The 17,926-nt window shown below is 36.2% G+C and overlaps 1 protein-coding gene across 1 annotated transcript in view; it reads right to left on the bottom strand.

Moving 5' to 3' along the window:
* grm5b (glutamate receptor, metabotropic 5b) overlaps nt 1–17,926 on the bottom strand; it is a 76,629-nt gene that overhangs the window by 40,500 nt on the left and 18,203 nt on the right. Inside the window, exon 3 of the mRNA XM_065280447.1 lies at nt 12,518–12,767. Within this exon, the coding sequence (XP_065136519.1) occupies nt 12,518–12,767 (250 nt within the window). The remainder of the gene's footprint in view (nt 1–12,517; nt 12,768–17,926) is intronic.

Below are 17,926 nucleotides of genomic sequence, written 5' to 3'. Positions count from 1 at the left end.
TGGCAGGGAAGCGTTTTCTCTTAATTGACGAGATATCTTGTCAATGGCGGCGAAAGAGTTAAAAAATCCTAACATTAACTGTTAACTGATAAGATTTTAATATTAAATTGTCATTTAGTAAAAATACAGTTGACGGTTGTCTGTGACCCGATAAAAACAATACAAACATTTAATTTCATTTAAACGTGCAAACAGCAGCAACAGATCAACAACAGAACCAGGGTCCTCATTTATAAAATGCTGTGTAAAAACCATCCTACATTTGATCTTACGAACATTTATCAAAAATGCGTACGTGTGATTCATAAACTGAACGTACGCGCAAAAAACACGCGTACCTCTTTCAAATCTATATATTGCAAATGAACTTCAGATCTCCGAATTTAAACGATGCCTAATTAATGTCATAGACATATAAAAGAGCACTTGTCAATTTTACGAGCGGCAAGAATGGCTTTTATTTCCAAAAACCTGCAGCAATAGGATAAGCAAAAGTGTGCACGTCTGCTCAGAACCTGAAGTGGCTAAGCACTTTTCCATGACAAAAAATAAATAAGTTTATAAATATGTTTTTATAAATATGGACTTTTCCATATTTTCCAAAGATGGAAAAGTGGCGAAATGTCTGTAGGCACATTTCCACATGCACCATGCATTTTTTTTACTGATAATATTAATCAATCGTAAATTCTTTCGGTTAACCAGTCAATATAAACATCACTAATGGGAAGGTTGACATTTGCCTGAAATTGCTCAGATTGCTCACATTTGAAGGGATGTAAATATTTTCATCAAATGTATTCAAGAACAAAACATTTGAGCAATGCTTTCCACATTCACTTATTCTTAACTTTAAGTATAGATTGACTTTCTAAAGAGTGTAAACACTTCAGCTGTAGTGTGTCTCTCTATCTCTTTAATCCATTAACCCAAAGCCTGCTGCGTTCTTCATCTGTTGTTCATTTAGAGTATGACAATCCCTGATCAATACTGATCAATACTCAAATCCCTGATCAAAACACAGCACCTCTAACACTGATCTACTCTCATCCTTCCCTCTTAAAGCTTTTTGTGCATCTACAGGAATATTGGATATCCAACAGAGACCACTGCGATTGTAAAATCTAGAGATTTTTGCTCCCATGACAACATGGAAAACTAGCCAAGCTTTTATACAGTAAACATGTGCTGATCAGCGTGAAGTGACCAAACTCAGCGAAGGTTAAAGAAATCACGCAGACCCGTCACAAAAGGACAGCGTTTCAGCAACACACCGCTCTCTCTCTCCACACGCTTTCACTTGTGTGTAGAGTCTTACAGATATGAAATCTACTTTCTGGATTTCTATGGATGAGGAAAAGTGGAGGTTAGGAAAAGTGGACTTTACACGGCAGAATAGTCGAAGCTGAGGTGAAGTGAATTGTTCAGGACTTAAAACCCCAGCAGCTCTTACTTTTGAGGAGGCTTTTGAACCTAAAGGGCTCTATCATACACCCGGCGCAATGTGCGACGCAAGTGTCTTTTGTTAGTTTCAACTGGCCGCAATTATAATTTTCACAATTTTGCGCCCATGGGCGTTCTGGTCTGAAAACGAGGTGTGTTTGTGCATTGTTGGTGCGTTGCTATTTTGAGGCAACTAAAATAGACTACGCCATTGACCAACTAAAACCTGGTCTAAAGTCAATGGCGCAATATGTTTTTTGTTATTTAAAGAACGCGTTAGTAATATGCGCCTATAAACGGGACGACAACGCGGGTTTGCTTATCACATACATGGATGCACAGCAGCACAAAAACGCTTTTAAATATGAAAAAATAAAGGATTAAAATGTAGAAGATTATTATTGAGTCTCTTGGACATAAATGAGGACCGATTATGAGACGTTAGAAGGCGTAAAGACCTGCTTTACCTGTAGCCTGGTAAGTAAATAAATGCTTTGCTTTAAACAAATGGATCTGTTTTTAAATGTTTTTTTTAAATGCTACCTCACAGATTTATTGTATATGATGAGTCTGTACCAGTGGATATGGTGAGATGAGAAACATTTTAAGTAATGCTTTTTAAAAAACAATGGCGCTGTCCGAGTGCTGAAACGCTTCGGCTCTCTGCAAGTTTGTAAATTCTCTTGTTTGTATTTTTAGAGTACAAACCTTTTCTTGTATATTTGCAAATTATTTTATGAGATAACAATGATAATGTAGGATATCAATACATTTACAGCAATTAAAAGCCTGCTATTTTTACTTCTATGACTGAAAGAAAACGGCTTTTAACTCTTTCACCGCCAGCGTTTTTTTAAAAATTTGCCAGCCAGCGCCAGCGTTTTTCATGATTTTCACCAAAGTTTAATGTCTTCTAGAAAATGTTCTTCTACAAATATATAAACATACAATATACCAAATGAAAGAACAGACCCTCTGCTTTCAAACAAAAAAAAACGTTTCATCCTACCTTCAGTGGTTCTTTTTGTAATCAGCTTTTGAATATGGGTAGGTTTCTGCAAAAACACCACATTTTGAGCAAAAAGCAGAGATAATTCCATTTTTGTGACGGACTTTTCATAGAGATCCCATTCAGAGCGATCTTTAAAACAGACACGGACATGCAGCCGCTTGCCATAGGGCAATACTTCCGGGTTTAAAAAGTTGCGGAAGGGTAATAGCGGTATTGCGGAAAGACGGAAAAACTCGTCATTGGCGGGGAAGCGTTTTCTCTTGATTGACAAGATATCTCGTCAATGGCGGGGAAAGAGTTAAAGGTTTTAATCCCAAAAAATAATAATTTCAATACAAATAAAAGCAACACAATTTCTTTACATTAATCTAAAACTGGTTGTCTTCTTCCTCCGCTTAGTTTTTCAGATTACAAATTCAGCTTTCTAAATAAGGATTAGGCATGGCCCCAGGCGCAACTTGCTTTTAAAAAGGGAATGAGAGCTGAGACCCTCCTTGGTTTATTGCACGTTACGCCCAAAACACACCCATTACTCACTAGGAGAATAGGAACAACCCTTTTAGGCTGTGCGCTTGGTGCATAAACCATTTCTGCCCGTCCTTAAATTAGCAAAAATGTGGTTCGGACACGCCCGTTTAGACCGTGTGCTTTAAACAAAGCGCTTAGATTGTTAAAATAGGGCCCTAAATGTGGAAACAGAAGGTTAAGTTCACCATTCAGAGATGTATACCAATGCTAATTTTACTTTCTTAAGTCATAAACAGTCCATTAACATTGTCATAATGTTTATTATATAAATGTGAACTTTAAATTTGTGCATTCACTACGGACACGGCTGCCGCAATACCATCTGATGTCTTTAGCTATCAGTGAACATCAACCTGTACTCTATCAGACGAATAGGAAAGCTGTTTTCTTGGCTATAAAGAATTAAAGTGCAGAACACAGTAAAGTGTTGTAATGGCCATTTAGGAAGATGCCAGAAGAGATGAAAGGAGAGAGAGAGAGAGAGAGAGAGAGAGAGAGATTGCTGTGTTTTTTTTTTCATTCATTTAAGTCAGGGTATAATGGGCCATCTTCAAACGTTCAGAGAGAGCTGAAAATAGAGAGCAATTACTACAGCCAGTCAAAACACTGGCCACAGCTGTCCTTCACACACACAACACAGACACAATCACACAAAACTCTCTCACATGCCAATGCACCTCACATAAATCATACACAGATTAAAACAACACAAATTAACACCGCACATAATGACTGCACATAATATATATCCTCCTGTAAGGGTGCGCGGGGCAAAAACTATTTTTTTCACGTTGCCAAAAGACGATCTCCCGCAAATTATGGGAAATGTATAATGTTTTGCCAGAGAGTTATTGATGAACGAATGTTTTAGTGGCATGTAAGTAAATTGTTTCATCATATGTTTTTTTCGGTTTCTGAGTTGGGTGTGTAAGATACCAAATCCAATGTTATGTCATATTAATCAGTGTCTTGTTGACTAAAACAAAGCATTGTTTTGAAATATCTGCAGCTCTTAGCAACTTTTTTGGTGGGCTTGAAAATATTTTGACCCGGCGGGGTTAATTGTAACGCTGTGTTACAACTAACCCCTCAGCACTTACGATATGAAAACGCTAACGTTAGCGTAATTCTTAACATTGTTTTAAATAGAGCCCAACACGAATAATTGCTAGATGCCTACAAAATAAATGTGCATGTCTTATTAAAAAACATGTGTCAAATTTATTTTTGTTCATATCTTTAATGTTTATTGAATAAGGTCACAAAGATTGAAATCATAATGAAATGAATGGCTAAAATCAGACTTTGATGCTCATTATCTCAGAATTTGATTTTGAAACTGTAGTTTGGTTCTTACAGACTGGGTCACATATAAAAAAAATGTTTTGTCATAATTGTGCTGCTTTTTCTCACATATTTACACATTTATATCCATTTATAATTGAACTATTGTTAGAAAAGGGCTGGATGAATGAATACAGTGTGAATGCCGGTCTATTAAAGACAGATATATAAACAATATCCACTTCAAGTATATAAACAAAATAGTATTGAAATATTTGCATGCAAACTTCATTTTTATCAAGTGTTACAACTCACCCCCGCCTGTTACAATGAACCCCACCTATGGGGTAAGTTGTAACGTTTGCACTTCTGTCACATTTGGTGTAATTGTCCAAGAATGGTAAGTACTAGAAACAAACTTCAAATGTTCATTTGTAGCAGAGATGTGTGTGTCGCTTGTGAAAAAATATAATTCATCAAACTCAAATATTTTTTAAATGACTGAGCCAAAACCAAAAAGCGTTAGGTTGTGCCCCGCACTCCCCTATCTATAGTCACGGAATTTGTTTATTATTTTTCGTGATACTGTCACGAATTTCCACTTTTTTGTGTGATCGTATCACAAATTTCTGTTTATGTGTCATTTTCAAGTATTGATTACGCAACTGCTTTTTTCTATTTTCAAATCATTGCCGCTTATAGGGTTAGAGTTATGGTTGCCGATTTAGGGTTAGATTTGTTGTTTGCAGTAGGATGTCACTTTAAGTATTGGTTTATACAATTTTTTCTAAACTATTTTTTATATTTTTTTTATTTTTATACCTCGCCTGGTGTTAGGGTTAGAGTTGGGTTTGGGTAAGGATGTCATTTTATGTAAATCTAACCCTAAACCGAAGCGACAATGGTAAGAAAATAGGATAAAACAGTTGAGTAACCAATACTTGACAATGACACATAAACAGAAATTTGTGATATGATCACAAAAAAAAACGGTGAAAATTTGAGACAGTATTATGAAAAAGAATAAAAAAATTACGTGACTATATAGGTACGTAATTTCATGTGACTGGGCTGCACACAAAACATAAATTTTTGTAATCTCCAATACTAGTTAGTTTCGAGCAGCTGTGACACAAACTGTACATTGTATATTGTATATATTGTAAATCATATTCATGAGGTCAAAGATTGGTTGTGACCATCCACACACACACACACACACACACACACACACACACACACACACACACACACACACACACACACACACACACACACACACACACACACACACATCCTCTGACAGTAAAATGTGAGAGAAATTTTAAACCCAAGACTGACAGCTACAGACTGACAGCTACAGACTTTTACCCTCATTTATCTCTGTCACACACACACACACACACACACACACACACACAGTTGTTAAGTCTGTCCGACAGATTACCAGAGGCTACTGTCATTACCCTAAGACTTCTTGGAAACACAAACTCATAAATATGACCTGCGGTTTGTTTACACTGAAATGTTTCTGATATTTGACTGACAGGTTAGGAAACAAACTGTGAACACACCATCACTCAACCTTTCAGTCTGATGGTCGCTCCCTCATCATAATATTCTTTCAATACCCTCTGAGTTACAGAAATAAAACTGCCCTAACCAACCCTAACACAATACAATAATAAACAATCAAATCTACAGCATCTCTTCTCAGTCATTCTGCTTATGATACAGTATGATAGTTAAAACAAACACAACATCGTGCTTCTATATAGACGGTTTCATCGGACGCACGTCGTGCAGTGAATCGATATGCGTCTGGTCCGAACTTTACTTCCGGTTTCAGTTTTTTTAATGGTCTGACTAGTTGCTAAACTGAACTCTTGAACAAAAATCTTCGTCGAAAATTACAAATGTTTGGTTTCCTAGGTAATCTACATGTTGTTTATTTCGCTTGTTATATAAATAAACTACGTTTAAAGGACTTTGTTGTTATTTATTCTTAGTGGAGTTTACCGGAAGTTACGTGTTGACCACGAAAGCCGCTTGTTTTTGTTGTTACTGCTGAAACCGTCTATAGCTCAGTGGTAGAGCATTGCATTAGCAGTGCAAAAGGTAATAGGTTTGAACCAAGGGAACACAAATACTGATAAAAAAAAATTTACTTTGTAATGCGCTGTAAGTCACTTTGAATGAAAGCATCTGCCAAAGGCATTAATGAAAATTTAAACACAACAGTAAGATTCCTACAGCTTTTGGCAAACATGATTTCTGTTTACCAAGTACACAGTTGTTTACTATCTCTAACAAGACTGCAGGTCACTCCAACGAGAGAGAGAGAGAAAGAGAGAGAGAGAGAGAGAGAGAGAGAGCCCTAAGTTGCAGAAATAAAGACGAAAAGGAGCTTAGACATTCTTGTTGCCAATCGTTAATGGAAATTGCCTGTAGGTGTCCAAATATTTTCTCTCTTTCACACACCCTGATCAATACATCCAGCCACCTTAAAAGACAGTCAAAAATCTTTCAAATAAACAATACAAGTAAATTGGATCAGTGTCTTCTTAGTCCGAGACCAAGATAAGATCAAGTCCAAATGCTGTCGAGACCATCCAAAAAAAAGTTTTTTAAAGGATTTCTCCAATTTCATTTAAAAATCAGATAATTTACTCACCCCCATGCCATCCAAGATCTTTATGTCTTTTTTTGTTCAGTCAAGAAGAAATTTAACTAATTGAGGAAAACATTCCAGGATTTTTCTCCATATTGTGGACCTAGTGATGCACCGATGTATCGGCCGCCGATATTTATCGGCCGATTTTGGATGAATTTGAAACCATCGGCATATCGGCAACAGCACGAGGAAGGCCGATACCGATTGTTTATTAATTTAACACACAAAGGCAATGAGTTGCATGTCTGTTGCATAATCCAGCATTTTTAACAATAATTATAAAAATAATTAAATACTTCCCAAAACAAAATTTATTATATAAATTATAGTTTGTCAGACGTGTGATGAGGGAAAAAATAATAAATCACGTAGTTAATCACACGAGATTACTCATTCACGTGATCCATGCGGTCTAGAGTATTTCGAGGGAAAATGTCTGCGGTCTGGGCTTTCTTCAAAATCTCAGATAAAGACCAAAAAAATCGCCATTTGCAACGAGTGTTCTGCAGAAATATCAAGAGGAGGTAGTATTGTATACAAGTGTTTAATATCGGCATCGGTCAGAAGTTGTCTGTTTAAATCGGTATCGGTATCAACCCAAAAAATCCTATCGGTGCATCCCTATGTGGACCTCAACAGTTTACAGTTTCAATGCAGCTTCAAAGGGCTCTATTGGTACATTCACATGGGTTGAAAGTGTTAACACTTGATGGAAGGCTAGGCTGAAGCGTGGCCAACAGCCAATCACAGTGGCCGCAACACATGCTCAGTTCTTGCATAAACGTAATTGGCTGGGTCTGCACTAGGTTATTTGCATAAGACGATCTGCTTGAAAAGTTAAGAAATGTTCAACTTATTCCACGAGCAACGGGAGTGATGCTATGTTAACGAATCCAAAATTCGGTTTGGCAATGCACACTTCTTAACAAAAAACTTCTGGATATCAATTGCACATGAATAAAAGGGGCCATGTCACAAGCCTTTTTAAGATGTCACATAAATCTTTGGTGTCCCCAGAGCACATATGTGAAGTTTTAGCTCAAAATACCATATAAATAGTTTATTATAGCATGTTAAAATTGCCACTTTGTAGGTGTGTGCAAAAATGTGCCGTTTTCGGTGTGTCCTTTAAAATGCAAATGAGCGGATGTAGTGCAAACATTGATCACAATGATGGTGGTTTGATGCAATTCAAACTCAATTGTGCTGTGAATTATTTTCTCTCTTATTTTTTCTCTGCACTAAATGGTGGTATTATTAAAATAGAAGCTCCTTATGACATCATAAGGAGAGCCAAATTTCAACTACCTATTTTTTCACATGCTTGTAGAGAATGATTTACCAAAACTAAGTTACTGGGTTGATCTTTTTCACATTTTCTAGGTTGATAGAAGCACTGGTGACCCAATCATAGCACTTAAACATGGAAAAAGTCAGATTTTCATGCCATGGCCCCTTTAAATTATGTTTTCTTAAAATTACATTAACATTGAACTTGATTCAATCATGTTGAACTGGTGTACATAATTAAATTAAGTAAATCCAACTATTTTTTTTAAGAAAAATTATTTTAAGAAAACTTAAAAGATTTTTCAGTGCAATACGTCACCCATTAAAAGAAAAATGAGAAGCTTTAACGCTTTCGTGAATGTATCGTCAATGATCCCAATTAAGGCATAAGAGTCTTTTCTAGCTAAACCCCTGTCATTTTCGCAAAAAAGAATATCTATATAGACAGTTTCATCGGATGCACGTGCGCTGACGCAATACACGTCTGGATCCGAACCTTACTTCCGGTTTCGTTTTTTTAATGGTCGGACTAGTTGCTAAACTGATCTCTTGAACAAATGCCTCGTCGAAAATAACAAATGTTTTGGTTTCCTAGGTAATTTTCCTAGGTATTTATTCTTAGCGGAGTTTACCGGAAGTTACGTGCGGACCACGACAGCTGCTTGTTTGTGTTGTTACTGCTGAAACCACAACTTCTCGTCATGCACCAGCCATGTGATGCACCAACGTGACATAACGTATTACGTGATCACGTTGAAAGGTCATGTATGACGTATGCGAAACTGCCACTCCAGTGTTTACAAGTGTGGAGTAAGAGGACCATTTAGACGTTGTTGTATTTGAATTAATGTCTTGTGTCAGTTTATTGTTTACATATGAATCGCGTGACCTTTCGGCGTGATTACGTAATACATAAGGTTGCGCTGGCGCATCACACGGCTGGTGCAAGACGAGAAGTTGTGATTTTTTTGGTGCGAAAATGAGGATCGTTTCGCTAGATAAGGCTGCCTGGTTTGGGATCATTTAGAGCCCTTTAAGGTGAAATTAAACTGTAAACTGTTGAGGTCCACTAAAGTCCAGACATGTTTTCCTCAAAAAACGTAATTTCTTTTTGACTGAACAAAGACAATAAACATCTCGGATGATGTGGGGGTTAGTAAATGATTGGGATTTTTTTATGAAAGTGATGTAATAAGTCCAAGACAATTTTCAGATGATGGATAACTAAACAGGTGAAACAATCCCATAAACTACTTATTTACATTCCCTTAGCAACCATGTGGCAACACCCTGGCTACCGTCCACAAGCAAACACAAGCTCAGGTGAGCACTACCCCACAAAAACAGTCTCTGATGCAGAAGGAGACATCATAGTAAATCTAGAAGTCATTAAAAACTCTGTCTCGGTTTGTTCTCATCCCTCTCTTTTTCTCTCTCTCTGACTAAATCTGAAGTTGGGGGGTGGTAAGGGTGACAAATCTGTTGCCATGGCAACAAGCAGTGGAAGGGTGTTGGAACCGGTTCCGATTTCGTTCCATCTCTGGCTCGCGGTGCAACAAAACAGAGTCCGTCATAAATCAGTTAGCATTGGGCGCCTGTCTGTGGGGTAAACGCCGGAGGCACAACCGAGCTAATGCATGTCACACGGGTCGTAAAGATCCGTGTCATGAGAGTTCAGCGAGACGGGTCCATTAGTGCCGACACACAGACGCCTCTCGCTGCGTGAACTCACATGTAGTTTAATTTCTGTAAACCCCCCACAGGCTGCTTTTAGCGGAAATGAAAGCTAAATAGAGGTGATGATGATGAGGAAGAGATTTGGAGGCTGTTTGTGACGGATGAAATCACACACTCGTGTGGATCAATGTGAGGTGAATCCACCAGGAAGTCCATAAGAGGATCTGGGATTTTCCTACTGTGACACGCTTGTAATCCCAAGAGCCCCACCTACAAGATCTCAATGTAACGTCTGCAGCGGATGAAGAAATGTCGCTCCAGAAATGACGGACCATGAGATGCTTCCTCCTCTACATTTCATATCTGGCTTGTGAATATTTTTCAGACGTTGCTGTGAATATGAGAAAGGTCACGGATTGATGATCTGACCAGACTCTGACGCATCCGCATGCTTATAAATGAAAGTCAATTGAATAAAAACACACACTTTTATTTAAGTTTGTCAGCATATGAGACGCTTTAACACATTGAAATTTATTTGAATTACGAAGTAGCTTTGCCTAAACCGAACAAACAAGTTTATAGCTCATATAAATCTCCGCCTGCCGTCTTTCAATCCTGATCGGCTCTCTGTGTTAAATATTCCTCTCACACTCCCAGCACTGCCAGGAGGAAGAGGAGGATGACGAAGAGTTGACAGCTCCTCCGCATGGAACACAGACCACTGCACAAACACCCCATCCTGCCTGACAGGAAACGCATCATAACCACTGCTGTTAAACCCCCTAATGATCGTGACAAGTGCTCGATTTCATTACTGCCTCACGAGAAGAGAGGAAATGAAAAGGGAAAGAAAGGAGGATGGGATAAAACAAAGGAAAAGATGAAAGAATAGGAGAGAGGATCATTGGTATGCACACTGCATACTCCACAAACTGCTGGATGCATATTGCACACAAAAACTTGTACGATTTACCGTATTATAATAATAAAAGAGTTTGCATTTGAATTGTGCTTACAGGACTTACGATAACTTTACGGCTCTGAGTTCGGCTGATGGACAAAAAATATGATTAATAACAAACAGCGTGTTGCTCTTTCGCAGTAACAACGGCCTGCTGTTCTGTTTCCACTTCAGACAGAATAAATCCCTTCATCTGACCTCAGACTAAAACAGTAAACACAGTAATAACAGCGTGAGAGAGGCTCTTACTGCGACCGATAGAGACACTTAAAGACAGTGCGTGCGTGCGTTTGTGTGTGCGTGCACGTGTGTGTGTCCTGCAGGCAATGCAATACGCTTTACCTCCAAACATAATGATGAGTTGATGATGAAGATGATGCTGATGATGGTTATGAAGATGACAATGATGATGATGTAACTTCCTGTTGGTTGACATCTGAACAGAGCAGCTAATACTGAAACAATGAAATAGACATGGTATACCACATAAACACACACACATATACATAAACACATACAGATTTATGTCTCATTATGTTGATTCATGAGGGTCGTAATAAAGGTGAATTTAGGTGACAGAGAAAGAAATTACAATGTTCATATAAAATGAAATAATGTCATGAACTAGACGAACAGATTTAAACATTCACAACATTTTAAATAATGTATTAAAGTCCACATTTGTGACCCTGGACCACAAAACCAGTCATAATGGTACATTTTTTGAAATAGAGATTTATACATCATCTGAAAGTTGAATAAATAAGCTTTTCATTGATGTTAAGTTTGTTATGATAGGATAGGACGAGCGTACAAAAAAAAAAATATTGAAAAAATCACCTTTAAAGGGGACATTTCACAAGACTTTTTGCACTTGACATTTGTAGGTGTGAGTAAAACTGTGGCGTTTTTGTTTGTGTCCTTTTAAATGCAAATGAGTTGATCTCTATACTAAATGGCAGTGGCGTTGTTGGATAGTGCAGATTAAAGTGCGGTATTATCCCCTTCTGACATCACAGGGGGAGACAAATTTTAATGAGCTATTTTTCACATGCTTGCAGAGAATGGTTTATCAAAACAAAGTTACTGGGTTGATCTTTTACACATTTTCTAGGTTGATAGAAGCACTGGGGACCCAATTATAGCACTTAAACATGGAAAAAGTCAGATTTTCATGATATGTCCCCTTTAAAGCATCACATATTACTAATGATAAATACATTTTTATATATTTACGGTAGGAAATGTACAAAATATCTTCATGGAAGATAGTTTTGACAAATACAATGTATTGTTGCAAATATACCTGTGCTAATTATGACTGGTTTTGTGGTCCAGGGTCACATCTATATATCAACACAAGTATTTAGCAGCCCTAATGAACAAGAACATCAACTATAGCCGTATCTAGACGCCAACCAATCAGAACAAAAGATGCCGTAAAACCAACAAATTTAGGTTTAATTGTAAGAGAAATGGTGAAAATAAGTTAAATTAAGATAAATTATTTTTATAAACCATGATAAATTACTTTGTATAAAACCTTTAAAACGATTTAATTTGATAAATAAACATAAACTGAAGACAGATGTTGAGCAAAAACTGCAACATTATTCTTGCATATTTTCTTGTTTTATTCACTGACCTGCCAACCAATAGAAACTCTCCGACGAGGCTTTGCCGTCTCATGGCCATGAGGATGTTACGTACGGTCATCCCCTCACAGAAACAGGCCACCACACGAGCTTTGGGCAAATATTTGCGCAGTTTCACCAGAAGACGGTCAAAGTTTTGCTCGCCGGCGTTACTCCAGATTTTATCTGAGTGAGCAATACAAATCCCTTCTTTCGCTGACATCTCCTTAAACGCCTCCATCCCACTCTCACCATAGTTACCTAGGAAACCAGACAGAGAAGAAAAATAGTTATAGACCGCTGAAAAAAAATTACTAAAGAAATCCGAAAAAAAAACAGAAAACAGTTGGGGTGTAAAAACTAAAAAGTTTGCCTTTCTCGTATACATAAAGTGCATAAAAATCAAATCATAAACACATTAAGTCATAAAATGAGGAAGCAGAGAAAGTGTGAACTCTGAGCATCTTCACTAAAGGTTTTATTAGGTTGGGATGCGATGGACCTGGTTGTCGTGGCGATGTGTAAAGTCTTGTAATTAGTCTCACAGTGAGAGTAGCAGACGTGAACAGATGGCACACACACACACACACACACACACACACACACACACACACACACGCGCATGCACACAAACACACACACACACACACATGATCACAGTCTTTGATCATAAATGAGCCTCCAGGTCCTGTCAAATGATCATTCACAGGATCCACTTCAAACAACTCAAGATCTCAACCATCTTTGAAAGTAATGGACTGTTTGTTCATGTCTCATAATAGAAAAAGATTATAAACGTAAAAATTAAAAACACGTAAAAACTTGCACCACTTTTTAGCTTCTTTTAGAGGACATAGGAGTTTAGTCTGTCCTGAGTATGTAGCACATATGGCTATTTCTATGCAAATGTCAACCTTATCATGAAAAAAGTTTTTAACCATGCATACTAATTTCTCAGGTGTCAATTTTTGGTGGCTTAAATACCAATGTGAGGTCTCTGTCTGGGTTTCAAAGCATTTTATTTCATAGTAAGGAAAGTGCAGCTAAATTGTTACATCCATAACAGTGAAGTCACATACATTATGCTTTTTTCTTCCTCACAAATGCACACACAAAAATTAAAATAAAATAATAAATATAATTTGTTCTTTGAAGAGCCGTCCCTTCTCCATTTGTTGAGTATTATTGCTTTTGGTTTGTGCATTTTATTTCACAGAATTCCTACAGTATGTTATCTCCCAAAAACTTTTACACTAAACTGCAAAAAATTATTTCAAAGAAAAAAAAAATCTTAGTATTTTTGTCTTGTTTTCAGTAAAAATATCAAAAATTCTTCAATCAAGATGCTTTTTCTTGATGAGCAAAACGACCCAAGAAAATAAGTCTAGTTTTTAGACCAAAAATATCAAATTTAAGTGATTTTGTGCATAAAACAAGCAAAAAAATCTGCCAATGGGGTAAGCAAAAAAATCTTGAACATTTTTCTTAAATGCTAAATTAAAGAAAAATTCAAGAAAAATTTGCTTACCCCATTGGCAGATTTTTTTGCTTGTTTTACGCACAAAATCACTTAAATTTGATATTTTTGGTCTAAAACTAGACTTATTTCTTGGGTCTATTTGCTCATCAAGAAAAAGCATCTTAATTTAAGAATTTTTTGATATTTTTTTACTGAAAACAAGACAAAAATACAAAGATTTATTTTTCTTGAAAATAATTTTTTGCAGTGTACCAGTCAAAAGTTTAGAAACACTTGATTAAAACGTTAAGTATGATTTAAAAAATAATTTAAGACAAAAATATAGCTGTGTCAAACCGGGGTGCGTTTCCCGAACAACGAAATAACTTGCTGCTGAACCACCATAGTACGATGCATACTTGGAAAAACTAACTACCTTGTCAAGATTGTTTATCGAAAAACATAGTAACTTTGTCGTACATTCGTCGTTTGAACCATGCATATGATGTTGATGATGTCACAGGGAAGATGGAGTACTAATTAATCTGTTTAAATCAATTTCATGTCAGATTATTGCTGTAAACAACGTACACTGTATTGAAAGAATGATTTTATTACAGTAATTTAGTTTTTGTTGTTTTATTTTAAGAAATTTTATTCATGCGCAAGTTCCTTCTTACATCACTTCTCCTAAGGATTCCCCAAGGTCTTAAAGCTCGTAGATCTACGCACATGCACAGTTTTCAAATACAGCACTTTAATTCACTTTACAAACTTAAAAATGTAAAATTAATTTTTTAAATATTTAGAATGATGTATATGGAATGCACTATATGATTTTTGCTTATTTTGTTTAAAAGCATGATCAACGTCTACATATTATAATAACAAGGAACTATGCTATGAGCTGTCGTTCAAACCACACAAGTTTGCAATCCAACCTGCGAATGTTCGTTTGAAGTATGGTTTCGGGAAACACCAAATCGTTGAACTTTGTCAGTAACGATAATACTTACGACGGTAGATGGCTAATGATGCTTTTAGGAAACGCACCCCAGATTAATTTCGGTTATTAGAAAACAAAATTTTAATTTTTAAATATAATTTTGTAATAGATGACTTGGACAGAATAATGGAGGAAAGGACGCCACTAAAAGATTAAATGTGAACTACTTCCATTTTCTTTAAAAATCATCCTAAGGTGAAACTTCAATAAGCTTTTGATTAAATGACACAGGTACGGTTTTGCAATTTCTAAGCAAAGGGTGACTGCCCTTCAGATGAGAAAATATAACAAGGTTTTTATCACAACATAATTCCCATTTGTCTTACGCCATAGTTTGGACAAGTTTATTATTTTTCTGAAATATGGAAGAAAATATAAATAAAGAACAAGTGAGTGTTTCTAAACTTTTGATTGGTAGTGTATAACACATGTATATTTCCCTCATCTACAGTAAAACAGAAAACATGATGGACTCATGGGTTCATGAAAATATATACAGATGGTTCAATATATTGGTAATAAAAGAGAGATTATATTTGAACTTTTGACTGAAAATGTCACAGTCATAATGCTGAAATTGTTCTTGAGGTTTTCTGTCACTATTCAGTAAGCCTAACCTAAAACTAACATGGTCGTACAAGGTGCAAATTATGTCAACTTTGTGGTAAATTTTAAAAAATTTTCTTTGGTAAAATGATCATTAAAATAGCTAATATTTATTATCTGCTGTCAATAACAAAGCACTTGTGTGTGCGCGTGTGTATAAGAGGAAGGTAAAAAAGTTGTTAACCTGTGTGAGTGTTGAAATGGATGTTTTGGGGCTTTTGTGAGTCTGTAATTACCCAGACACACTGGAGCTGAACAGAGATGCTATCAGAACTGCCTAGAGTCTCTCTCTCTCTCTCTCTCTCTCTCTCTCTCTCTCTCTCTCTCTCTCTCTCAACCAATAGAACCAATAGAATCTGGACCTTCTTTGGATAGAACCGCCTCACACATACGCAACCCAAGAAACCATTTAGGTTAGTAGACACGCCCCTTACTGCTGATTGGCTACAAGTGGGTTTTGGTACTCTGCCCGCCTCCCTTTTCCAAAGCGTTTTTCAAAAATCGTGCACCCCGCCTTTAAGTCTTGGTTTTGTCCTCTTACATTGAAGCAAAGGTTGAACCCAAAAATGTAATATCTGTCAACAGTTATATACCGTGATGTCATTCAGTAAGGCATACAAGACAGAATCTTCAGGACTAAGAGGCTCAGTCACCATCCACTTTCATTGTATCTTTTCATATAAAAGCTTTCATATTGAAGCAAATGGGGACAAAGGCTGTCAACTACTAACATTCTGCCTAAAAAACGTATTTTGTGTTACAGTGAAGAAAATCATGCAAGGTTAATAGCTGACAGACGTTTTGTTTTGGGGTGAACTATTCCTTTAAATACTATCCTTTACAGCATAGGTGACATGTTTGCACACATATAAATATGAAGTCATGATAAAATGTATACCAGGGGTCTTCAACTACTCTTCTTCGAGGGACAGATTTTAAAATTGTAAATATGATGCGGGCCAAACATTTACAACTATTTTTACCTTTTATTTTTTTACTTTTACTTATTATATATATATACACAAATACACAAATACACATATACATATATACACATACACACACACACACACACACACACACACACACATATATATATACATACATATATACATACATACATACATATATACCACAGTGAACATGAACGAAGAAGCTGATGAGATCGCTTTGGTTGGCCCCCGTGGATGGGAAATTCTTTTATAAAAAACGAACGGATGGAAGCGTCGATAAGAGCATATATTTATTTATTTATTTATTTATTTAATTAATTAATTTATTTAGATATTTTATATTTATTTATATATTATTATTATTATTATTATTATTATTATATGTTACACATCTTGTATTCAGTATTTTGCCTTTAATTACTGAAAACTCTCTTTTTTATATTTTAAAAACAATTGCAGTTTAATATTGCAAGATCCAAATGTTAATAGTTCAACTATGAACATTGCACAAAAAAGTGCAAGTGTAAATAATCAACACAAGTATTTTTATATAGCACTAACTGTAATGCAGAGCTCTCAAACTTCTTTTGTTTGTAACTGTTTATCTTTCATAAATTGTTACATGTCTTCTCTTAATGACTAAAATTGCACGTTTTCTTTTTTAATATTTTAAAGATATATAGGCTAATCCACTTTTCCATTGTACACTACATTCGGATCCGATTGTCGGAGGTCGCCCCCTAGTGGCAGTCATAATGAAATTTCAGTTTAACAGTTAATCCGTGTCAACATGGGAAAGAAGCCTTTAATCTACGAATATATTTATACTTAATAATTTACTTACCAGTAATCAATAGTTTTTAAAGGATTCAAGTGTTGCTGTTAAAAAAGGATTATTAATTTTCACCTTGCACACAGTGTTTTGAATGGAATACATTTAAATATATCTCTTCCGGTCGCCGTGTCACATTTTTTAATGCATTCAAATCGGTTCAAATAATTAAGCACCCCACACAGCCCCTTTCCGACTCTCCTTCCGTTTTATCGACCGTCATTTGTCATGTACAGTGGAACGGTAAATGTAACCAAGCTGATTTTAAATCAGACAAAGATGACCGGCGATTGGAGATGATTGGAGGGCCGCATTTGGCGCGCAGGACGCCAGTTGACTGGACCTGATGTATACCTTAAATGCACTGTAAGTCGCTAATTCAAATGTAAATTATGATCGTTTCTGATCAGGAAATCTTAACTAACATTGTAAACAATGAATGTTAGAGGGTTAAAGTTCATGGCAACAAAAGTGAAGGTATATAATTTAAAAAACCTAAAATCTTCCCTACTGTTATTTTATAAGAGACAGATGTGGTTATCAGTGAAAGGTCATTCTCAGCCC

Source organism: Paramisgurnus dabryanus, chromosome 8, assembly GCF_030506205.2.
Source record: "Paramisgurnus dabryanus chromosome 8, PD_genome_1.1, whole genome shotgun sequence".
NCBI lineage: Eukaryota > Metazoa > Chordata > Actinopteri > Cypriniformes > Cobitidae > Paramisgurnus > Paramisgurnus dabryanus.
The sequence above is the reverse complement of the archived record's forward strand: the minus strand, read 5'-3'. Positions and strand labels throughout refer to the sequence as shown.